At 41.9% G+C, this 25,178-nt stretch overlaps 1 protein-coding gene across 1 annotated transcript in view; it reads left to right on the top strand.

The window, feature by feature from the left end:
- WDFY1 (WD repeat and FYVE domain containing 1) overlaps nt 1-25,178 on the top strand; it is a 71,251-nt gene that overhangs the window by 41,662 nt on the left and 4,411 nt on the right. The window contains exons 5-11 of the mRNA XM_025404891.1: nt 2,202-2,352; nt 4,496-4,608; nt 7,947-8,073; nt 9,204-9,309; nt 19,682-19,783; nt 22,121-22,251; nt 23,977-24,085. Coding sequence (XP_025260676.1) covers nt 2,202-2,352; nt 4,496-4,608; nt 7,947-8,073; nt 9,204-9,309; nt 19,682-19,783; nt 22,121-22,251; nt 23,977-24,085 — 839 coding nt within the window. The remainder of the gene's footprint in view (nt 1-2,201; nt 2,353-4,495; nt 4,609-7,946; nt 8,074-9,203; nt 9,310-19,681; nt 19,784-22,120; nt 22,252-23,976; nt 24,086-25,178) is intronic.

Raw genomic sequence — 25,178 nt, 5'->3', positions numbered from 1 at the left:
TGGAGTGCAATGGTGCGATCTTAACTCACTGCAACCTCCGCCTCCAGGGTTCAGCCGATTCTCCTGCCTCAATCTCCCTAGTAGCTGGGATTATACGTGCGAGCCACCATGGCCAGCTAATTTTTTGTATTTTTAGTAGAGACGGGGTTTCACCATGTTGGCCAGGCTGGTCTTGAACTACTGGCCTCAAGTGATCCACCCACCTCGGCCTCCCAAAATGCTGGAATTACAGGCATGAGCCACCATGCCCCGTCAGTTGTCGTAGTTCTTTATGGGCTATAAGGCAGCATAGGTTTCTTTTGCAGTGGTTCTTGGACCTTTATATTTCATTGACTAATAACATTTTAGAAAACTTTTGGAGGACTAATATAGGGATTGCTGTATTTTTTATTTTGCCAAGTGAGAGTTTAAAAACTAAAAATGAAGCAAAATAAGCATGACTATATCTCACCATAGTTTCACAAAAGGACATCTAAAAAATACAAAACAGCAGAAAGGATGTAATCTTAGAAATAGGATAGTTCTTCCCAGGACAGCATCTTTACCACAAACTAGTTTAAACCCTATGACTATTTGGCCCGAGTTTAACAACTACAGGTTTAGTGGAAAAAGTGTTTTGAGTCAGACAGACCAAATTAATCTATCATTTATTAGACTTTGGGCATATATTGATATTGATATTTAATTTATATTTATAAATATTTAATAAATACTTAATACTTGCTTCTCGGTTTTCTTATCTGAAAATCAGTATAATAATACACACCCTGTAAGTATTTATGCAAATTAAATATTAAAGCAGACAAAGCATTAGGCTCCACATCAGACGCTAAGACAGATCTTACAAGACATGGCCTACTCAAATTTAATATTTTTTTCAGTTTTAAATTTTTATTTCTTAATTAGAGACAGAGTCTCACTGTCTTACCCAGGCTGGAGTGCAGTGGTGCAAACATAGTTCGATGTAACCTCCAACTCCTGGGCTCAAGAGATCTCCCACCTCAGCCTGCTGAGTAGCTAGGACTACAGGCAAGTGCCACCATGCCCAGCTGGTTTAAAAAAATTTTTTTGTAGAGATGGGGTCTTGCTTTGTTGCCCAGACTGGTCTCCAACTCCTGGCCTCAAATAGTCCTCCTGCCTCGGCCTCCCAAAGCGCTGGGGTTATAGGTGTTGAGCCACTGTGCCCAGCTGAATTTAAGATTAATAGCTCTCATAGCATCCTTTAAGTTTCAGAATCCTTCATGAGTATGTAATTGTTCAATGTAACCTTTTAGTGGTGGATGAATCTGACTTTCACGTAGACTTTTGGGGAGAGTCCCTCAGTTCTTCCTAAGCAGTCTGTACAGCTGAGAGCAAGGTCAGCAGTCTCTCTGTCTGGCCTTTGACTTCATTCATCAGATTGGACGCTTATTAAACATCTACTGCATGCAAAGTTCTGTACCAGATGAAGTAGAAGGCAGGTAACACTGCCCTGGTGTGGCTTATAATCGACCTGGAAATCTTTCCAGAGTTAGGTAACAGACAGAAAACCTTCCTCATTCTCAGCTGTTATTTTGGAACAGAGAATTTCACAAAAGCTTTGTCTTTATGAATAATAAAATGTTACACACTGATAAAAAGTATTCCAGAAACAAAACACATAACACCACTTTTTAATTTTAGAAAACTGCCATTGCTCTTATTTAGAATGCCAGTGTTTTCAGAAGGTTCAAAACACTGAAGTTACAGACGATTAAAAAAACATTGCCCTGTTACAACTGCTGCTTTCCACATGGTCCTCGTTCATAAAGTTTTTTAGAGCAAAGTAAAAATGTTCTCTTGAGCATAGCAAAAAAAAAAAAATTATATATATATAATATATATATATTTTATATATATTATATATAGTAAATATAACACACATATATATATATTCTAAGCTAGTATTTGATTTCTCTTTGGGCATTACTCTTTAATGATTCCTAGCTTCTGGTGGCCACGACTGTGGGGAGCAGAGGGCAGGGCCTTGGAGAGAGCCTGTGCTAGTGAGTTGTTGAGCTGGGGCGGGTTGTCTGAAATATATTCACAGAGGATAGGCATTTCCAGTACACTCTTGTACACAACTGTGTCCCGGCTGAGCGGATTGAGAGATTGAGCCTCAGTTCTTCCCCATGGAGTGCTGTTTCTGGAGATGACAACTCTTCACCTTTCTGTTCCTGCAGCTCATCAGAACCGGGTGTCTGCGATCATCTTCAGCTTGGCCACAGAGTGGGTAATCAGTACTGGCTACGACAAGTGTGTGAGCTGGATGTGCACGCGAAGCGGGAACATGCTCGGGAGGCACTTCTTCACGTCCTGGGCTTCGTGTCTGCAGTATCCTTCAGAGCCACACCTCTCCTTCCCCTGGCCTCTGCTTCTCGGTGTTTGGTTCTGAATCTCATCCCAAACTGCTAATTGAGATCTAAAGACTGAATGAAACCTATTTAAGTTTGGGCAAAAGTAATTGTGGTTTTTTTTTTTTTTTTTTTGCCATTGAAAGTAATTGCAAAAATTGCAATTACTTTTGCACCAACCTAATACATATTTCACCGAAAATCCAAGAACTTCCATATTTGCTTTTCTTGCTGTAAACTGGGTTTATTAAAAATAATAATGAAATGAATTGTTCTCTGCTGGGAGGTGCTGTAGGTTTTTAATACAAAATTGTGGAAAACCCAGGCCCATTAATGCAAACCCTTCCTCTCACGTCTTTGCGTTTCTAATGGAAAGACTTTTTATTGCGTGAAGAAAGGAAAACAGGAACTTGTCTTCTAGTAACTGGTTATTTGCAGACTCTGTAAGTGTATATATTGAATATTCAGGGTTTATAGCCTTGGGGTTTGTTCCTAAATGGGCTACAAGGAGTTTTACACAAAACTTTTGCTTAATGCTTTTTTGTGTGTGGAGAGGACCCATAATCCTTATAAAACTCTCAAAGATGGCTCAGGATCCCCCAAAGTGCTGAAAATCACTGCCTAAAAAATTCCTGCTACTACATGGAATTTGCTTCCTGTAGAGCTCGCCCTTCCCTAAGAATCTCCCTGCCTGCTGTGTATCTTAGTGATGGCAAGATCAAGGTTATCAACAACAGGCAGACACCCCGTGGTAGTTTCTCTCTCAGAGTTGAATGTCTGGCACAGTAAAATTCCATCCATTGAAAGCCTTTCTTTACAATGTTTGCTACAAATGAATGCACAGCGTGAGATATTTAAAATAGTACCGTATACTTTAGGATCAAACAAGCAAAAAATACTCAGATACAGTGTGTGCTACATAAGCATTTTTGTTATGTGCTAGGCCTCTGATAATGGATTTGTAGAAAATGACACAGAGTCACAGTCATGCCCTAGTTTACCGTGCTCTTTTTGACTGTGTTTTGGAAGAGTGATAGTTATCCTGTTGTAAATAGCTTTCATATTATAAATACTAGTTAACATGTTGTATATAAATTTCTGGTTTTCCAGAAATATCTATGGCCACAAATTGAGAAAGTAATGAGTTGTGACCAATAGTTAATATATTTTCTAAATTTAAATGTACTACCGCCACAAACAGCTGCATTTTGGATTATTGAACTATCCACAGTAATTTAAAGTGAATCATCATCCTCTAAATGATTATATAATGAATAATCCTATAAATGATTATAGCTAAATTCTCTAGGCCAAAAGAAACATGGATTCATGTCTTGTATTTACTGTCAGATTTGCATTATTTCCAGAGATATTTCATAAATAACCATTACGTTTCAGAGCTTTCTTGCTGTTTTCAGTAGTTAGCATTCTTTTCTTTTCTTTCTTTTTTTTTTTTTGGCTCTGTCACCCAGGCTGGAGTGGTGCAGTGGTATCATCTCAGCTCACTGCAACCTCTGCCTCCTGGGTTCAAGCTGTTCTCTTGCCCCAGCCTCCCAAGTAACTGGGTTTACAAACGTGTGCCACCACACTCAACTAATTTTTTGTATTTTTAGTAGAGACGGGGTTTCACCATGTTGGCCAGGTTGGTCTTGAACTCCTGACCTCAAGTGATCTGCCCACCTCAGCCTCCCAAAGTGCTGGGATTACAGGCATGAGCCACTGCACCCAGCCCAGTAGTTATCAGTTTCACTCTTTGACACTTTATTGTACTTGATTATGTCTACTTGTTTTTGTGTGTGTCTGCACTACCAGCTCTTTTTTCATTGCCAGTTCCTGGGATCTTGCTTGATATAGTAACAGGCACTCAATGAGTTCTTGTTGAATGAATGAATATAAACTTTTTCAGTAATAACAGCTGTTTTAATGTTTACCTTCAATATTTACATATTGCATGATTTTCAGTTGGGTATTTCCTTTTTTGTTATAGTTTTAGGTATATGCTTATTCTCTTTAAAATGCATGTTTTCTAACTTTGGAAACTAACTTTGACTAATGCTCGTGTCTCTCTTATGAGAGGATTTTCAGGTGATTTCTGTTCTACATCCTTGACTGCTTCTCCTCAGATATGACTTTGACACTCAGTATGCTTTCGTTGGTGATTGTTCTGGGCAGATCACCCTGCTGAAGCTTGAACAGAACACGTGTTCAGTCATCACAACCCTCAAAGGACATGAAGGTAGGCTATAATATCACCCAAGAGTGTTTTTTGCCTAACTTGGGCATTCAAATTCAGTTCTCCTCTATGTGGATTCATGAATGCTCTGTTCCTCATGATCTGTCAGATTTCATTTTGATTGGCCAGATATGGGATTCAGAGTGAAAACTAAGCGAAGGTGGGGTGATGGGTTCATTTCATATTGTCAAAATCCCTTCTAAATTGCTTGTGTGGATAATACTTTCTATGTTGCTTACCTTTTTAAATTAAGTTATGGCTGGCACATTGGTTCACACCTATAATCCCAGCACTTTTGGGGGCCGAATTAGGTGGACCACTTGAGGCCAGGAGTTCAAGACCAGCCTGGCCAACACAGCAAAACTCCCTCTCTACTAAGAATACAAAAATTAACCAGGCATCGTGGCGCATACCTGTAATCCCACCCCTAGCTACTCGGAATGCTAAGGCAGGAGAATCACTTGAACCCAGGGGCAGAGGTTGCAGTGAGCCGAGATTACGGCACTACACTCCTGCCTGGGCGACAGGGTGAGACTCTGTCTCAAAAAAATAGAAATAAAAATAAAATAAGTTATCATGTTGACAAGACCTTTAAAATTACTTCTAACTGGTAAAACCTTTGGAAGAGTTGTTGTTACTTTAAAAAATTTTATCAGTTTCTAAGCCCCTGAGCAAGACCTGATAAATACAATTAGAAGGAATGTGTGGGCTGGTTCAGCCTCTGCTTGGGAAACCTACCCTGCGTAGGTACTGAGGGGAAAGAATTATTGGGTGGAATGTCATTTCTGTAGTGCAGTGGGTTAGTGAAGCTCTGTGGAGGGGTTTTTAAAGTCCGTTGATTGTATGTGACTCGCCACATACATACATGTAATAAAGAGGTTTCATTAGATGCTGTATTGGGCCATTCTTGCATTGCAATAAAGAAATATCTCAGAATGGGTAATTTATAAAGAGAAGAGGTTTAATTGGTTCATGGATCTGCAGGCTGTACAGGAAGCATGGCACCAGCATGCTTCTGGTGAGGGCCTCAGGAAGCTTATAGTCATAGCACAAGGTGAGGTGTGAACAGGCATATCACATGACCAAAGCAGGAGTGCGGGTGTGTGGGTGCCAGACACTTTTAAACAACCATATCTCAAGGGAGCTCATTTACTATCTCAAGGAGAGCACCAAGGGGATGGCACTAAACCATTCGTGAGAAATCCACCCCCATGAGCCAACTACCACGCCCCACCTGCAACACTGGGGATTAGTTTAACATGAAATTTAGAGGCCGGGCCCGGTGGCTCACACCTGTAATCCCAGCACTTTGGGAGGCTGAGGTGGGCAGATCACTTGTGGTCAGGAGTTCGAGACCAGCCTAGCAACATGGTGAAACCCCATCTCTACTAAAAATACAAAAAACATTAGCTGAGCATGTTGGCGGGCGCCTGTAGTCCCAGGTACTCAGGGAGGTTGAGGCAGGAGAATCTCTTGAACCCGGAAGGTGGAGGTTGCAGTGAGCCAAGATCATGCCACTACACTCCAACCTGGGTGACAGAGGGAGACTCCATCTCAAAAAAAAAGATAAAAATAAAAAAATATATATATATCTCAACGAAATTTAGAGGGGACACATGTCTAAACTGTGTCAGATGCTAAGCTGTAATGGATTGAAGTTTTCATACTGATCACAAGATCAAATTCGATATGTGTCACAAAATACAAGCTTTGAGGCCCTCTGGTTTATGGAGAACGGGGGAGTTGCTGAAAGAATTAATGATGAACTTATTTATGACCATAGTTAGCGTTTTAGTTGTAACAAGTTATAATAAATGTACACTATGCTTTCTATGTAATCTATTTAGGTGAAATAGAGTATATCAAATCAAGGACCCTGTAGGGGAAAAGAAGAAAAGAGAACAGCAAGTTAAAATGGATTTGGGCAGGAAAGCAGAGGCCCGTGAAGAAACCACTTTCTGTTTATGACTAATTCTCTCATGACCCCCAGGCTCGTCAGTTTTTTCAGGGTTGCTAAAGGCAGAATGGGTCTGGTAACTACTTAGTAGTTTTCATGTTGAAAGACCGTATTTATCTGCTTTTAGGCCTCTAACTGAAATGGATGGCACACAGATTACACAGGGTCAAAAGTCATGTGAAACTAACCCCTGAAGCCTTTGCAGAATATTTCTTTGTTTCTACTTTTGTTCTGTTTTTGGAAAGTGTGTGTGAGAAAGTAGTTTCTGTTTGCTTTTCAATATGGCATCATTAATTCTCTGTATACCTACCAAAATTATTATTAGCTTGTGTGGCTGGTTCAGTTTTACTAAGTTGATTAATAATGTTTTTTCTAGACAAACAGCAGTCGATGAACAGGGAAAGGATCTACTGAAAGATCCACCTGTATGTAGAAAGAAAGATTTCCTCAAGGGTTTAAAATTCGATAAGTTAGCCAATGTAAAGTATGAAATGGGAAGTTCAGATTTTTCACTTAAATTACTTGGCATAATTGTGTAGTGTACAACAGACTTTTTTCTGTGGTACTTAATTTTCTTAAACATAGACATCTTGGGGTAAAACACCTGAAAGGTTCCAGAGACCCAGAATAATCTAGATTTTTTATCTTGTGTAGGTTGGACACAGTAAACTTTACTGGTTTTTCTCACTAAATATTACTAGCATTTTTTTTTCCCAGTAACTTTTTCTGAACATTTCATATGTAAGCTACTTTGTAATTTTTGGCACAGAACAAGGAAAAACTTCTTTAAAAATCTTTGTATTCCAAGCAGTTTTTTTTGTTTTTTGTTTTTTGGTTTTTTTTTGAGACAGAGTCTGCCTAAGCTGGAGTGCAGTGGCGCTATCTTGGCTTACTGCAACTTCCACCTCCTGGGTTCAAGCAATTCTCCCTCCTTAGCCTCCCGAGTAGCGGGGATTACAGGAACCCGCCACCATGCCCAGCTAATTTTTGTTTTTTTGTGTTTGTTTTTGTAGAAACAGGGTTTCACCATGTTGGCCAGGCCTAGTCTCGAACTCCTGGCCTCAAGTGATTTGCCCTCCTCAGCCTCCCAAAGTGCTGGGATTATAGGTGTGAGTCACCATGCCCAGCCCCAAGTAGTTTGATGCACAACTGAAAATTCTAATCTTACAACTGTGGATAATGGTGCTGTGTCTCCTGTATGACTCATAATGGCATGGTTGAATGACCCGTTGTACACCACGAAGGTACCTTTTTGCTTAAAGACTCAACTGATCCTAGTTTGGTCTTCAGCTGTCAAATGTGTGCCTCCTGATGTAGAGTTATATTTTACCTCTCCTCCCTCCCCTCTCCCCTGCCTCCCTCTCTGTCTCTCACAAATCCCTAGGTAGTGTCACCTGCCTCTGGTGGGACCCTATTCAGCGGTTACTCTTCTCAGGAGCATCTGACAACAGCATCATCATGTGGGACATCGGAGGAAGAAAAGGCCGGACGCTCTTACTTCAGGGCCATCAGTGCGTGACCACCTGTGGGGGTGGGGAAAGAATCCGAGTTAGTGGGGAGCTAGTGAAAGGCATTAGTAGTCTGATAACACTTTCTGCAAACCCCACCTTCTAAGATGGCAATCATCATTGATAGTGCTCAGTTCACTTTTAACTGCTTTCTGTCAGCCCCAAGTGTCTGATGTTTAGTAGCAAAACAATAACAAAACACGAGTACAGGGCTTTCTTCCTTCTTAGTCCAAAGAGCACTTGCCACTTTCTCTCTTAAGGAGTCACCCGGTTGAAATATCTGATTAAGGCAGGCGTAGAACAGAGATGCAGGTGAGGATTTTGACCATGGAAGGTTGCATATAACATGATGCTAAGCTGTTCTTGAGCTGGGAGCCTAACTTGTTTTTTGTTTTTGGTTTTTTTATTCTAAAAGATACTGAATTGAGAAATAATGTCTAGTTTGACAGTGGAATTCACCTGAGTGATACCATTGTATATTTAGGATCTTGCCCTCTATCCCTGAAAGAAAAAGAAATACCTCTTCACCCCGCTTTCCTTTCTTTCCTTTTTGGCTAGACTGCAGCTGTTACTGTAATCACAGTCAAGCTGAAAATTAGCTGAGGAAACATATTGTACACTATAACAGGCCAAGAGCTTGTTTCCTTGGGCATCCTAAAGGGCAGTATGACAGGCACGCAGGCGGGACAGAGGTCTTCACCCCATCTGTGTGTGTGTCTGTGCACACTAGCGATCTTTGTGGTGTTGGACTCCTTGTTCATATGAATTGTGTTCAGTAAGGGAGTTATACCTCCTTTGTTCTTTTTTGTTTCTGAACAAATAGATAAATCTTATGCATCTGAAAGGGAAATCATGGTGATTGGTCCCGAAAACCATAGCCCTCATCAAATCTCTGGCCTACAATTCTTAATGACTGATTTGAAAGTCTTCGTATGTTTTATAGAAAGTATCATTCTGTATTATGAGTTATAAAATGCCAAGTAAAGTTTATACTAGAATTCATTTTACCATGCTGGATAGTCAGTGGTAAAATACCACTTGCTGGTTTTAATGAGAACAATTTGAGCCTAAATGAGATAGTTCCCGTGTTTTTCCACATGGAGACAAGTGACTGTTGTGTGTGCTGTTTGCAGTGACAAGGTGCAGTCGCTGTGCTACCTTCAGCTCACCAGGCAGCTCGTCTCCTGTTCCTCGGATGGCGGAATTGCAGTGTGGAACATGGATGTTAGCAGAGAAGAGGTAAGAGACAAGGGCAAGTCCAGGCCGAACGGGAGAGACCCCCCCCCGAGAACGTGGCTTCTTGGCTTTTCACCCAGCGAGCTGTAAATGCTGGTCCAGGTGCAGACAGTCCCAACTTCCCCTTCTGCTAATGGGTTATTTTTGACAAGGTCCTTTGTGTCATTGTGCACTGCTTCCTTCCTCTACTCATCTGAGAGTTTCTACCAGTGACATGCAGTATATACAATCAGCATTTAGGCTGGTTCTCAGCCTTGAGCAATACACTGAGAGAACACTTTGAGACAGATTTCTGGCATATCCAGGGATCTGGACTGCACAGAGGTCCTCCGAAGCACCATTGTGGTCCCATAGCATTCCTGTAGGAAACCCTGCGGTAGGCATTAGTGACTGCTGTCAGGGATGTAGCTAAACACTTGACATGTTTCTAGGAAAATATATTTCCATTGCTCTGCTCTTACTTCCCATTGAGTTCTAGTTCACTGAGGCCATGTCGATATAGTATTCTTTTCAGGTGGCCTAATTTCTAACTTGGTTGGGCCACTAACTAGTTGTGAGACCTTACTTGGTTAAGTGCCTTAATTTCTCTAAGTATCTGTTCCCTCCGACATAAAGTGGAATTGTGGAATGAAATGACTTCTCAGTTGTCTTCCAGTTCTTTAGACAGACAGTCTAATTGTCTAAACAATCTCTCTCTCTCTTTTTTTTTTTTTTTTTGAGACAGGGTCTTGCTTTGTCACCCAGGCTGAAGTGCAGTGGCATGATCTTGGCTCTCTGCAGCCTCAACCTCCCAGGCTTAAGCGATCCTCCCACTTCAGCTTCCTGAGTAGCTGGGGCTACAGGCATACGCTACCATGCATAACTTGTTTTTCAGTTTTTTTTTTTTTTTGGTAGAGACAGGGTCTTGCTGTGTCATCTAGGCTGGTCTCAAACTCCTGGGCTCAAGTGACCTTCCTGCCTCAGTCTCCCAAATTGCTGGGATTATAGGCATGAGCCACTGCGTATATCCTCTTTTTTAAATATTTTGAAGAATGCTGCAGTGAATACTCTTGACCTTGTCATTGTGTGATTGATCAATTATTTATTTCAGACAAATTTCTGGAAATAGACCTTCTGAGTCCAAGCATATATACATTCTTAAGGCTTTTTATAGATGTTGTCAAATGATTTCCAATCAAGGTTTCCATTCTCGTCTCTGCCTGCACTGGCATTATCTTTCTTTTCTAAGTGGCATCTATAACTTATGATGTTGTTAGCAAAAAAAGTTGATTCCAAAGAAGATTTTAGACCATAAGGGATGTTAATGACTTACAGTTTAACTTTGAAAATATTCGTTGGGCACCTACAGGGTGTCCGTACAGTCGGGAAACGTAAGTGAATTTATATAATAAATGGTTTATTGATATTGCATTGCAATACCTACTATGTTGTACGACATCACATGATCTGTTCAGGATCCTGTCCTTTATGGCAACATGTTGTTCAGTGTGCTGTGCACCATTGTAACAGACATTTTACGTTGATGCAGAATTCCCACCAATCCCTGCACATGTGTCTGCTTTGTGTTGTCTCTGATTCTTTGTGAGTCTGATTCTCATTAATTAAACCTTCATTTTTACCATATTCCAGTAGAAGTAATGAAGGGGGCTTTCGTCTATTTTTTTTAAATGGTGACAGTCATTTACAGACTTTATGGCTACCGTACACAAAGATACTTGCCACAAGAAATTTGTAATCTAGTGGAAGAAATAGACTACCCTATAAATAATAAAATGCAATCCATAATCCAGAGACTTACTGATTGTGAGACTTTTTTTGTAACTTTGTAAGACAAGTCAAATAGAGGAAATTTGGATTACAAATTTCTGGTTTGTATCTCTTTTTGAATTTTCTAAAAAATATTTGGTAAGGCTTAGAATATTTTATTATGAAATGCAGATACATTGGCTCAATAGTATAGGATGTGGCTGGCACAGTGGCTCATGCTGTAATCCCAGCGCTTTGGGAGGCTGAGGTGGGTGGATCACCTGAGGGTCAGGAGTTCGAGACCAGCCTGGCCAACATAGTGAAACCCAGTCTCTACTAAAAAATATAAAAATTAGCCAGGCATGGTGGTGGGTGCCTATAATCCCAGCTCCTTGGGAGGCTGAGGCAGGAGAATCACTTGAACCCAGGAGGCAGAGGTTGCAGTGAGCCGAGATCATACTACTGCACTCCAGCCTGGGTGATGAGCAAAACTCTAAAAAATGTGTGTGTGTGTGTGTGTGTGTAAAATAGGATGTATAATACTATATTTTCAAAGGTTTATTTGAACTGTGTTTTATGTTTATCAGCTACTAGTTATATGCACCAAGAACAGCTAGTATACTGTTCTGTTTCCTGGCTCTTGGCCTATTGTTTTTCAGTCTTACTCTGAGAGAGCAGAAAACTCAGAGAGAGAGAGAGGCTGTATTCCCTGGATGATGAGGGGAGGAGACCATTGGTGCCCAGCACTGCTGGTGGCTTTCCCGAGGGTTTCACAACTTAGATTTTTAACCTGCTGTTTTTATCATTGGTAAATTCTTTTAGAAAAAGTATTTAGAAAGTAGAAGTGGGATTCCTGCCTTCAAAGTGCATCGTTGTGGAGTGTATTTCTTTTTTTTTTTTTTTTTTTTTTTATATACTTTGAGTTTTTGGGTACATGTGCATAATGCAGGCTTGTTACATATGTATACTTGTGCCATGTTGCTGTGCTGCACCCATCAACTCGTCAGCATCCAACAACTCGTCATTTACATCAGGGATAACTCCTAATGCATTCCCTCGACTCCCCCCACCCCCCTGATAGGCCCCGGTGTGCGATGTTCCCCTTCCCGAGTCCAAGTGATCTCATTGTTAAGTTCTCACCTATGAGTGAGAACATGCGGTGTTTGGTTTTCTGTTCTTGTGATAGTTTGCTAAGAATGATGGTTTCCAGCTGCATCCATGTCCCTACAAAGGACACAAACTCATCCTTTTTTATGGCTGCATAGTATTCCATGGTGTATATGTGCCACATTTTCTTAATCCAGTCTGTTACTGATGGACATTTGGGTTGATTCCAAGTCTTTGCTATTGTGAATAGTGCCACAATAAACATACGTGTGCATGTGTCTTTATAGCAGCATGATTTATAATCCTTTGGGTATATACCCAGTAATGGGATGGCTGGGTCATATGGTACATCTAGTTCTAGATCCTTGAGGAATCGCCATACTGTTTTCCACAATGGTTGAACTAGTTTACAGTCCCACCAACAGTGTAAAAGTGTTCCTATTTCTCCACATCCTCTCCAGCACCTGTTGTTTCCTGACTTTTTAATGATCGCCATTCTAACTGGTGTGAGATGGTATCTCATTGTGGTTTTGATTTGCATTTCTCTAATGGCCAGTGATGATGAGCATTTTTTCATGTGTCTGTTGGCTGTATGAATGTCTTCTTTTGAGAAATGTCTGTTCATATGTGGAGTGTATTTCTATATCTAGGGAAAGAAAAAATAGTCCCATCAATCAAGGCGTTTCCTGTGTGCACAATTCACTGCATCTGTAGAAGAGATAGGAAGGCAAGTTGTGTCAAAAAGATGCATTATTTTTAGTAGATTTTTTTGTTTGTTTTTTAATAACTGAGAAAATGTATTGCAAGGATAAACAGGCTGTAATCTATAAGGTTCTGACCTGGCCTTAGGGTTTTTTGGGCTTTTTTTTTTTTGAGGCAGGGTCTAGCTCTGTCACCCAGGCTGGAGTGCAGTGGCAAGACCTCAGTTCACTGCAACCTTCGCATCCTAGTTTCAAGTGATTCTCCCACCTCAGCCTCCCAGGTATCTGGGACAACAAGCTCATGCCACCATACTGGTACCTGGCTAATATTTTGTATTTTTAGTAGAGAGGGAGTTTCACCATGTTGACCAGGCTGGTCACGAGCCCCTGGCCTCAAGTGATCCGCCCGCCTTGCCTCCCAAAGTGCTGGGATTATAGGCGTGAGCCACGGTGCCCAGCCTTTAGGGGTTTATAGGACTTTCTTAGACTAGGGCATAGAGGATTGGTCCCAGATCCTCTAGCTCTGCAATGCTTGCCTGGAATTTCTCTCTCCCCTGTCAATACTAACTGGAGCATTTACTACCCACTGTGGCTTCAGCCACTATGCTGTCGAGTTGGAAGCAGATTTGCCTCCCTGCCAGATCATGATAAGGGATCATTTTTTGGAAGTAGGCACAAAATATATATGAGCAAGAAACAATAATTAGAGAGAGTGAATCTTCTTGAAAAGATAACTTTATTTTAAAATTAGTAGATTACAGAATGTATAGCATTTTATATACTAGTGCAATGTGACAAGTACAGCAATTAGTGGTAGTAGAACAATGGAATTTATTCTTGTCATATCTTTGTTCAGATTCGGCAGGTGGAAAAAGATGTGGAAAAGAGAGTAATGCAATTGTAATACCTAATTAGTACTCTCTCTTGCTCTTCTCAGCACAAAACTAAAGCTTCTCCTTAGATAATACGTATATATTAGGATGGCTCGTGTTAGCTTATAGTGTAACGCTATATTCTGAGTATTAAACGAAATAAAGTTAGGGTATCTCTTATGTTAAGATATGTTCTAAAAAGCTATTTGTTTCTGATTTTGATTTTAGTTTGTTTTCTTAAATTCTTTTAAGCATATATTTTCGTCAGTGCAACCTCTGCCTCCTGGGCTCAAGCAATTCTCGTGCCTCAGCCACCCAAGTAGCTGGAACTACAGATATGTGCCACCATGCCTGGCTAATTTCTGCATTTTTAGTAGACACGAGGTTTCATCATGTGGGCCAGGCTGGTCTCGAACTCCTGGCCTCAAGTGATCCACCTGCCTCAGCCTCCCAAAGTGCTGGGATTGCAGATGTGAGCAGCTGTGCCCAGTCAAAGTTATATTCTTTCTTAAACCCTTAAACAGAATCATGCTTCCTGAGGCAAGAGCTCAGATCTGTAGGTTGCCATAGCCCAAGACCATGTTTGGAGACCACCACATGTAGAAGTGGATAGGCCTTGTACGCAGAGACTATGTGGAGCATAGGGATACACACAGAGATGCAGGCTGGACTCCTGGACCTCCCCAGGGTCTGCGTCTACTCATTGACGGTTGCTTTAATCTTTGAGCCAGTTTCATTGCCTGTAAAATAGGGATAGTGTTTTTCTGTATCTCCTAGGACATATGAACATTAAGTAAAATAAAAAAACATGAAACACTTGGCACATTGCCTAGACTTAGATGTCACTTACTGTATGCCAGGTAGTATTCTGAACACTTAATATTAACTCACTTAATCCTCACAACCTTATGAGGTATATACTACTGTTATCCCATTTTACAGATGTATTAGTCTGTTCTCATGCTGCTAATAAAGATATACCTTAGACTGGGTAATTTATAAAGGAAAGAGGTTTAATGAACTCACAATTCCACATGGCTGGGGAGGCCTCACATTCATGGTGGAAGATGAAGGAGGAGCAAAGTCATGTCTTACATGGTAGGCAAGAGGGCCTGTGCAGGGGAACTCCCCATTATAAAACCATCAGCTATTGTGGGACTTATTCACTACCAGGAGAATAGCATGGCAAAAACCCATCCCCATGATTCAGTTACATCCTACTGGGTCCCTCCCATGACACGTGGGGATTATTACAATTCTAAGTGAGATTTGGGTGGGGACACAGAGCCAGACCATAACAGTGGATGAGGAAACCTAGGCACAGAGAAGTGGAGTCACGTGCCTGAGAACAGTGCTGACAAGTGGCAGAGCCAGGATTTGAAGGCAAGAGATCTGACTCCTAGACTTGGTGATTATAGCTATGACTATTAGAAATGAATTGAGATGCTAGGCATGGTGATTCATGCCTGTAATCCCAGCATTTTGGGAGACTGAGACAGGTGAATCCCCTGAGGTCAGGAGTTTGAGACCAGCCTGGCCAACATGGTGAAATCCCAACTCTACTAAAAATACAAAAAAATAGCCAGGCATGGTGACAGACATCTGTAATCCCAGCTACTTGGGAGGCTGAGGCAGGAGAAACACTTGAACCCAGGAGGCAGAAGTTGCAATGAGCCGAGATTGTGCCATTGCACTCCAGCCTGGGTGACAGAGCAAGACTCCATCTCAAATAAATAAATTAAATAAATAAATAAATAAATAAATATTGAGAATTTAGGCCAGGCATGGTGGCTCATGCCTGTAATCCCAGCACTTTGGGAGGCCAAGGCAGGCAGATGATTGAGGTCAGGAGTTTGAGACCAGCCTGACCAACATGGTGAAACCCCCATCTCTACTAAAAATACAAAAAATAGCTGGGTGTGGTGGTGGGCACCTGTAATCCCAGCTACTTGGGAGACTAGGGCAGGAGTATCACTTGAACCCAGGAGGCAGAGGTTGCAGTGAGCTGGGATCACGCCAATGCACTCCAGCCTGGGCAACAAAATGAGACTCTATCTCAAAAAAAAAAAAAAAAAATTGATAATTTAAAAATGGCTTATCTGTATATATATTTAAAATCCTTGCTTGAAATTGAGTCACTTGAAAACATTAAAATGTTAGGAAATCCACTGATGTACTGCTTAACAGACATTGCTGGAGATAGAGGCCTTTTGTGTTAAAGGAGTGCTCTGGGTGATTGAAACATAATTCAAATGCCAGCCCCTTATGAAGACAATCACTTTGATGAAAATGTACAGCTGGGCACAGTGGCTCATGCCTGTAATCCCAGCACTTTGGGAAGCTGAGGCAGGCAGATCACTTGAGCCCAGGAGTTCAAGACCAGCCCGAGCAGCTTGGAGAAACCCTGTTTGTACAAAAAATTTGCTGGGCGTGGTCGTGCATATCTCTAGTCCCAACTACTAGGGCAGCTGAGAGGAGGGAGGATCGCATGAGCTAGAGGTTGAGGCTGCAGTGAGCCATGATTGTGCCCCTGCAGTCCAGCTTGGGTGACAAAGCGAGACCCTGTCTCAAAAAAAAAAAAAGAAAGTGTAAATTTAATGTAATTTACTAATTTCTTGATGCAGGCTCACCATTCTGACCACAAATGTTGCATGCGTGTTTCATGATAATACAATTTTGTATCTGTGTAGGAAACTATTTCATGTAGGACTGAGAACGTTTTTCCTGAAACTGTTCTTGCCTTCAATTCTACCCACCTTAGTCCCTTTAATCTGTTATGTCCTAGGAAACAAATTTTAAAAATTTGTGGATCAAACGAGGCCAATAATGTCATAAATGAGAGGCTAAGGGGGGAGAAGATGCAGACATTTCTTTCAGTGATTTTTCTTTTTTTTAAACCAAATTTTAGCTCAAGAAAAATAGAAAATTTAATCCTCCCTGTGTTTTGGTTGAGAGCAGATTTCTGAATTCCAGACCAGTAAAGTTTGTTTTAAGATTTTTGTGTTAAGTAATACCTAACAGACACTGTGTGGTCAAGGGAAATAGAAAATCCAGCCATTAACTGGAGACAAAAGAAAGAAGTAAATTTCTAAAGCACTAAGCAATAATGGGCAAGTTTGCAAATCAGTTCTTTTTTACACTTAACATTTTTGTGCACTACATTAAACATCGAATTCCCTGCTGCTAAGTATGGGAAGTATAAATTGGAACGAACTTTCATCTATTGTTCTCTTTCCATTAAAGCCTTCATTGTATCGTCCTTAAAGCACATTAACTCTTACTGGAGTTGTTTGGAGATGGCTTAGTGAACACATTTGTGTGCTGTTTTTTGGTCCACGTGACTGCGGTTTTGCGAGAGTTACACTTGGGCATGTCCCAGACGTAAGATTAGGAAGTTATACTTACTTTCCTTCTTCTGGCAATTAAATATCCTGTGCCCCTGGCAGCACGGCCTGCTGCGTCTCTCCTAGGGCCAGTGTCCCCAGGTAGTATCCCCACACAGCCGCAGCCTCCATCACCACCTGCCTTCTATTGATCACAGAAACAAAGAAGTAATTCTATATCAAGAAAATATTTTTTCTCACATAGATACACATCTCTTTATTCTTCTTTCATCCCTTCTCATCTCCAACATTCCCCAGTTATTTAAGGAAACCTTTCTTCTATCTCAGCCTGTTTCAGTCTACTTGTGAGTGCCTTCTGCACACAAACCCCCCACAAAAGACCTTTCTAATGTCTGTTATATGTAGAAATATTTCTAGTGACAGATCCAAAATAAGAAATAGGAAGGCCAAAAGTTTTGATGCAATAGGAGACAAAATGAAGAACTAGGGGCACCCATCATTCAAACCACCAAATATATTAATATATATTTTAGAAAAAATGTTTTTGTTGCACCTATATAATGTTAAGTGATTGGGGTTAAACAGGCTTTTTTTTTTTTTTGAGACGAAGTTTCGCTCTTGTTGCCTAGGCTGGAGTGTGGTGGTATAATCTCTGCTCACTGCAACCTCCACCTCCTGGTTTCAAGCCATTTTCCCACCTCAGCCTCCTAAGTAGCTGGGATTATAGGCGTGTGCCACCATGCCTGGCTAATTTTGTATTTTTAGTAGAGATGGAGTTTCACCATGTTGGCCAAGCTGGTCTTGAACTCCTGACCTCAGGTAATCTGCCTGCCTCAGCCTCCCAAAGTGCTGGGATTACAGGTGTTAGCCACTGCGCCCGGCCAGACAGGCTTTTAACAGGTTTGTCTTACAATTGGGTATAGTTTGTAATTTTTTGTTTAGAGAAATATTTTTAAGTTTTTGTTTTGTTTTGTTTTGTTTTTTGAGACTGAGTCTTGCTCTTGTTTCCCAGACTAGGGTGCAATGGTGCGATCTTGGCTCGCTACAACCTACGCCTCCTGGGTTCAAGTGATTCTTCTGCCTCAGCCTCCCAAGTAGCTGGGATTACAGGTGTGCGCCACCACGTCTGGCTAATTTTTGTATTTTTAGTAGAGATGGGGTTTCACTGTGTTGGCCAGGCTTGAACTCCCGACCTCAGGTGATCCGCCTGCCTCGGCCTCCCAAAGTGCTGAGATTACAGGCGTGAGCCACCACACTTGGCCTATTTTCTAAGATTTTTAACAAATTAATTTTGAGACTGCTTCCTCTGTTTCAACAAAAATGCATTAAGAACCTACTGTGTGACAGGCTGTGGATAGATCAAGATGAATAATACCAAAAAGTAACTCACTGGTTAGAGGGGAGAAGAAACGTGCACCGAGATCTACAAAACCAGAGCTTGCTGCCCAGTGAAGGCTGCAGGACTCCTGTGTGGCCCCAGGAGGGAGGGACCTGCTGCTGTGGCTGGGAAGGGAAGGGTGGCAAATCTGCCGGCATCGTCCCTACCCAGAGCAACTAGGTGATGGGATTTTGTCGGATCTCTTCTATTAGTCACCTGTGACCCTGCAAGCCTTTCCCAGTGGTAGGTCACCAGATTCTGCTGCATGCATTGGGTTTTTACTCAACTGGATTTAGAGTTCAAACATCTCCAGCATAAAAAAGAAATACATAAAGACAACCCTTAAGGGTTCACAATAAAAACTGATTTACTCCCTCCTATCTATAGATTACAAATTGAACAACCCTGTAACCGTGGCTAAAATTGTCATGATTACTTAACACACAATTAAGGCTGGGTGCAATGGCTCATGACTGTAATCCTAGTGCTTTGTGGGTCTGAGACAGAAGGATTACTTGAAGCCAGGAGTTCAAAATGAGTCTGGGAAACATAGTGAGACCCCGTCTCTACAAAAAAAATAAAAATAAAAAATTAGCTGGCATGGTGACACACACCTGTGGCCCTAGCTATTCGGGAGGCTGAGGCAGGAGGATCATTTGAGCCTGAGAGGTCAAGGTTGCAGTAAGCCACGTTCACGACACTGCACTCTAGCCTGGGTGACAGAGTGAGACCCTGGCTCAAAAAAGACCCTCCTGCACACACACAATTAAACATAATATTGAATAATTAAATATAATATTGAATATGACAACTAGCTAGAATATTTTGTGGAATTAAAAAGAAATACTTACTGGCTGGGCATGGCTGCTCACGGTTACAATCCCAGCACTTTGGGAGGTCAGGAGTTTGAGACCAGCCTGGCCAACATGGCAAAACCCCAAGTCTACTAAAAATACAGAAATTAGCCTGGCATGGTAGTGCATGCCTGTAGTCCCAGCCACTTGGGAGACCGAGGCAGTAGAGTCACTTGAACCCAGGAGGCGGAGGTTGCAGTGAGTCGAGATCACATACTGCACTCCAGCCTGGGCGACCAAAAAAAAAAAAAAAAAAAGAAGAAGAAGAAAAGAAAGACTAACGCTGGCAAGGTCTAGAACTGTCGTATTAATTTTGAAACGCGGAGGTAAACGTAGACACACTGATGTTGGCTTTGACTTTCTGCTCCCCCAGGCTCCTCAGTGGTTGGAAAGTGATTCTTGTCAGAAATGTGAGCAGCCCTTTTTCTGGAACATAAAGCAGATGTGGGACACCAAGACGCTGGGGCTGAGACAAGTGAGTAGCCACTGTTGAGTCATCGCTGGCTTGATTGTGTATTTCACTATTTGCATACTTAATCTGGGGCTTTTTTGAATCACACTTTGTTTTTGCAAATGCTATTAATTCTTACATTTTCTGTGTCTTTATCATTGTGTGACTAATAATGAGGAAGACCTTTCCCGGGTCCAGTGAGACTGTTACCTCACTGTTCCGTTGCTCATCCTGTATTGGAAAGGCAGGGGTGCGTAGAAACCCCTGAGAGCCTATTTTTAAATAGATAAAAGATCTGTCAGTTTAATACTGTTACTTATTAAAGTCAGTGTTTTATGCTAGCCAAGAACAAAGTTGGAATAAATTAGGTCATACAGTTATATATACCTTATGTTGTCACAAACAGATAAAAAGTAATAATTTAGTCCTCACTTGAACGCCTGACCCTATGAGTTTTAGATTATTTTAAATTGTTCCCTTATAAGCATACCTGGAACATTTTTATTAAGCATGTTTTGAGTACTGTTTTTAAAATTTTTTAAATTAAAGAAATATGTTCCAAATAGCCTGTAGATTTCAAAGGTGCTGTTAACTTCAAGGATTCTTGTAATACTAAAGTTCTACAAAAAAACAAAAAACAAAAAACAAACCCATTTCCACAGCAGCCTGGAAGGTAACCACTCAGGGTAAATATGAATTTGTGCAGGTAAGTAAAAAAGATGCTGATTTTATTCCTTTTATTGTTGGTTTCACCTCTATGAGAGATTAGCTTAAAGTTTGTATGTGTTAATAAACTTTTTTGGCCCTGCTTGGTGGCTCATGCCTGTAATCCCCGCACTTTGGGAGGCCGAGGCGGGTGGATCACCCGAGGTCAGGAGTTTGAGACCAGCCTGGCCAACATGGCGAAACCTTGTCTGTACTAAAAATACAAAAAGTAGCTGGGTGTGGTGGCGGACGCCTGTAATCCCAGCTACTCGGGGGGCTGAGGCCAGAGAATCACTTGAACCTGGGAGGCGGAGGTTGTGGTGAGCCAGGATCGCGCCACTGTACTCCAGCCTAAATGACAGAGTGAGACTCCATCTCAAAAAAATAAATTAATAAATAAACTCTGAAAAGTTTTACAGAGCTACTCCACAATAAGTTCTCATATGAGACTGGTGGGCAAGAAGGGGATTATTTTAGCGCTCAGACCATTATAAAGCTCTGAAATAGCACCTGAGTTCTGTCTGTCGTTAGCCAAGTTCTCACAATGCAAGGCTGATGGTAATTAGTGCAGTATAATTAATAGACGTATTCCCTACTTCTAAAGGAAGCACAGAGAAATGGATTTTACTCCCATTTATTAACAGTTAAGAGAGAAGTGGTGCTGGTCACTAAACTGTTGGTGGTAAAAGAATATGTCAAAATCAGTAATAATAATTGGACTGTTTTGTAATGTTCTTGAGGCTTATTTCCAGAATCACAGTTTGAGAGATTTTAAAATATAGCAAAACATATGATTTATGGGCATTAGTTTCTTAATGAGAGCATAGTGCTTTAAAACTTATTTTAGGCCCGGTGTGATGGCTTACGCCTGTAATCCCAGCACTTTGGGAGGCCAATGTGGAAGGGTGGCTTAAGCCCAGGAGTTTGAGACCAGCCTGAGCAACATGGTGAGACCCTGTCTCTATAAAAATAAATAAATAAAACTTATTTAAAATAATAATGCCTTTTTTATGATGAAGGAACAAATTTTTCTTTCCCCAAATCTACAATGATTAGGCTCCTAAATGAACTAAATTTGGTGTTAATAGTATTGTTTGTTAACATGTAGACAGATAATATGAATGAATGAAAAGCAACATTTGACCAGTACAGCAAGGTTTTTTGGAAATCCTTGACTAGTGTCAAAATTGTCTATTTTGTGAGCGTTAATTGATACATTGAATTGGGGTGATTACAATTCAAGGCATATCCTCCCCACTCCTGTTCCCTTACTCTAGAGGGAAACCATGTGCTTTAAAGCAAAAGCTAGGCCGGGCGCTGTGGCTCACGCCTGTAATCCCAACACTTTGGGAGGCTGAGGTGGGTGGATCATGAGGTCAGGAGTTCGAGACCAGCCTGACCAAGATGGTGAAACCCCATCTCTACTAAAAATACAAAAATTAGCCAGGCGCGGTGGCAGGTACCTGTAATCCCAACTGCCCGGGAGGCTGAGGCAGGAAAATCGCTTGAACCCGGGCGCCAAAGGTTGCAGTGAGCCGAGATCATGCCACTGCACTCCAACCTAGGCAACAGAGTAGGACTCTGTCTCAAAACAAAACAAAAAACAAAAAGGCAAAAGCTAACACCCTGTTTTCCTCCTCCCGGTCACCCGTGAAGCATCACTGCAGGAAATGCGGGCAGGCTGTCTGCGGGAAGTGCAGCAGCAAGCGCTCAACTTACCCAGTCATGGGCTTCGAGTTCCAAGTCCGGGTTTGTGATTCTTGTTACGACTCCATCAAAGACGAAGAGTGAGTGTTTGCATATTTTTGTCTCGTTGCCTCTTATTACATCTGTCTAATGGTTCTCTGAAATGTGAAGAGCTTCAGAAGTGATACGGATATGTTTAGCCATGTGTTTGTTTCTCCTGAATTTCCTAAGCCATTTTATTTGTTGTTTGTTTTTTGAGACAGAATCTTGCTCTGTCACCCATGCTGGAGTGCAGTGGCATGATCTTGGCCCACTGCAACGTCTGCCTCCCGGGTTCAATCGATTCTCCTGCCTCAGCCACCCGAGTAGCTGGGATTACAGGCGCCCCCCACCACCGGGCTAATTTTTGTATTTTTAGTAGAGATGGGGTTTCACCATGTTGGTGAGGCTGGTCTTGAACTCCTGACCTCAAGGATCTGCCCACCTTGGCCTCCCAAAGTGCTGGGATTACAGGCATGAGCCACCGCGCCTGGCCCGTAAGCCATTTTTGAAGAAAGGACCTGCCCTAGCTTTATGACTTAAGACACCGCTGTGTATCTGAAGCTGCCCCTCTGACTGGGCAGCTTTCTCCTGAACATGGTGAGGAATGCTGAGTTACATGGTCCAGTAACTGAGTGGACATCCTGAGCCTCCACATCCCACCGACTGCCATGCAGGGATAAGTCCATGCACCTGTGGATGGCAGTGGTTGAGCCGGTTCTCTATAGAAGTATCTAGTGCCTAGACCTTTGTTCGCACATGCATGTAAATTTACTGGGAAAACTCTAGAGACCAATGTTCTTTCTTTCACAAAAATCTGGCCTAGCAGTCTATTTTTAAATTGCTCTTTGTGTGTAAGACACATCTGTTTGTTTACTCCACTCTGCACTGATTTTTAGGCAAATCTATTAGGACAGAACCACCATTTTCTTTCCTTCCCTTTGAATCATCTTTTAAAGCAGCAGAGGCAAATGTTGGCAGAGGTCCACATTGGAAAGCTAGTGCATCACGACTGGTGTTGGTAAATGAACTAGTGATGGGATTGGGGCAGCTGGGCTTTGGGGCAGAGTTGAAGCCGGTGCTGTAAGAGGCACTGCTCCTGTGCATGGCAGAGGTTTCAGGGAAAACTGCAGCTCTCTGATGAATGTTTTGCCCATGCCCTATGATTTTATCCAATGCAGTTCTTTTATATTGAAGATTCTTGTTTTTATATCTAGGAATGTATCAGCCTTTCCAGTTCAAAAAAAACAAAAACAAAAACAAAAACAAAACGGTTATTTTGGGAGTTTTATAAAACAGTCTTGTGATTTATCATGCTTTCTGTCATCATTAAATTATAAAGTTAGTTTTCAAAACCATAGCCACAATTTTAGGAGCAAGTTTTAACACTATAATAAGCATTTGCTTTTTTATTTTGGAGACTGAGTCTTGCTTAACTGGGCTGGAGTGCAGTGGCATAATCTCGGCTCACTGCAGCCTCCACCTCCAGGTTCAAGCGATTCTCCTTGCCTCAGCCTCCTGAATAGCTGGGATCACAGGTGTGTGCCACCACACGGAGCTAATTTTTATATTTTTAGTAGAGACGGGGTTTCACCATGTTGACCAGGCTGGTCTTGAACCCCTGACCTTAAGTGATCCACCCGCCTCGGCCTCCCAAAGTGCTGAGGGTACAGGCATGAGCCACTGCACCTGGCCATATTTGCTTATTTTATGTTGCTAAAAAGGCTTACCCCCTTAGCTCTAGGTACAGTCAAGAACATTTTCAGTGATCTCTTTTCTCTTGTTAGTCGGACTTCTCTAGCGACCTTTCATGAAGGAAAACATAACATTTCCCACATGTCCATGGACGTTGCCAGGGGACTGATGGTGACCTGTGGGACCGACCGCATTGTAAAGGTAAGCTGGCTAATTGTCTGTCAGCATCTCAGTTGAGATTGCCCATTATGCTGTGAATGTCCAGGAGACAGTCACTCTTTCTGATTGGCAAGCTTTATAAGCAACTGATTGCCAGTTTAAAACCTTGAGTGATAAATTGCTTGCCTGCGAGTTTCCATGCACTCAGTGGTGGTCAATCCCAGTGGCACCTCCCTCTGCAGTGTCTCTCTGGTGGAGTGAGTCTGGTACCCTGTATACCCCCATGGGTGGAGCTCACCTCAGGGTTCTCCCTTGCTGACCTGGGCCCTCACCCCGACCCATCTCAAGACATTCCTACCCTTGCCAATGTTCCTTTTCATCCTGGGCAGAATGCATCCTCATTATAAGGAATAACCACATGTTTTAAAAATTAAATCCCTGGGTCACTAACACATAAATTGAAATGAAGTGTTTTATACTTAATACCACACTTTTTTTTTTTTTGAGATGGGTCTTGCTCTGTTGTCCAGGCTGGAGTGCAGTGGCACAATCACTACACACTGCAGCCTTCACCTTCCAGGCTCACGCAGTCCTCCCACCTCAGCCTCCCAAAGTAGCTACAACTACAGGTGCCTGCCACAGGCTTAGCTAATGTCGGGGGGATTTTTTGTGGAGATTGGGTCCTACTATGTTGCCCAGGCTGGTCTCAAACTCCTCGGCTCGAGCGATCCTCCCACCTCAGACTCCCAAAGTACTGGGATTGCAGGCATGATCCACCATGCCTGGCCTAAGTACCATTCTTCAGTGGTGAAACTGAGATATTTTATATTCCTGATGGGCTTTTCTAAACAAAAATTTGAATTTATACTAAAACATTATTATTATGTAATTTTTATGTGTAAAGACACTACCTATATGCTTTACTCACATTTTAGTGGACTACATTGTTTTATCTTTCTAAAAATCTTTTTGTTTGAGACACGGTCTCGCTCTGTCACCCAGGCTGTAGTGTAGGGGTGTGATCTCAGTTCAGTGCAACCTCTGCCTTCTGGGCTCAGGTGATCCTCCCACCTCAGCCTCCTGAGTGGCTGGGACCACAGGCGTGTGCCACCACACCAGGCTAATTTCTGTATTT

The sequence above is a fragment of the Theropithecus gelada genome, chromosome 12 (genome assembly GCF_003255815.1).
Source record: "Theropithecus gelada isolate Dixy chromosome 12, Tgel_1.0, whole genome shotgun sequence".
NCBI classification, from domain to species: domain Eukaryota; kingdom Metazoa; phylum Chordata; class Mammalia; order Primates; family Cercopithecidae; genus Theropithecus; species Theropithecus gelada.
This window is presented reverse-complemented; position numbering and strand designations above follow the sequence as displayed.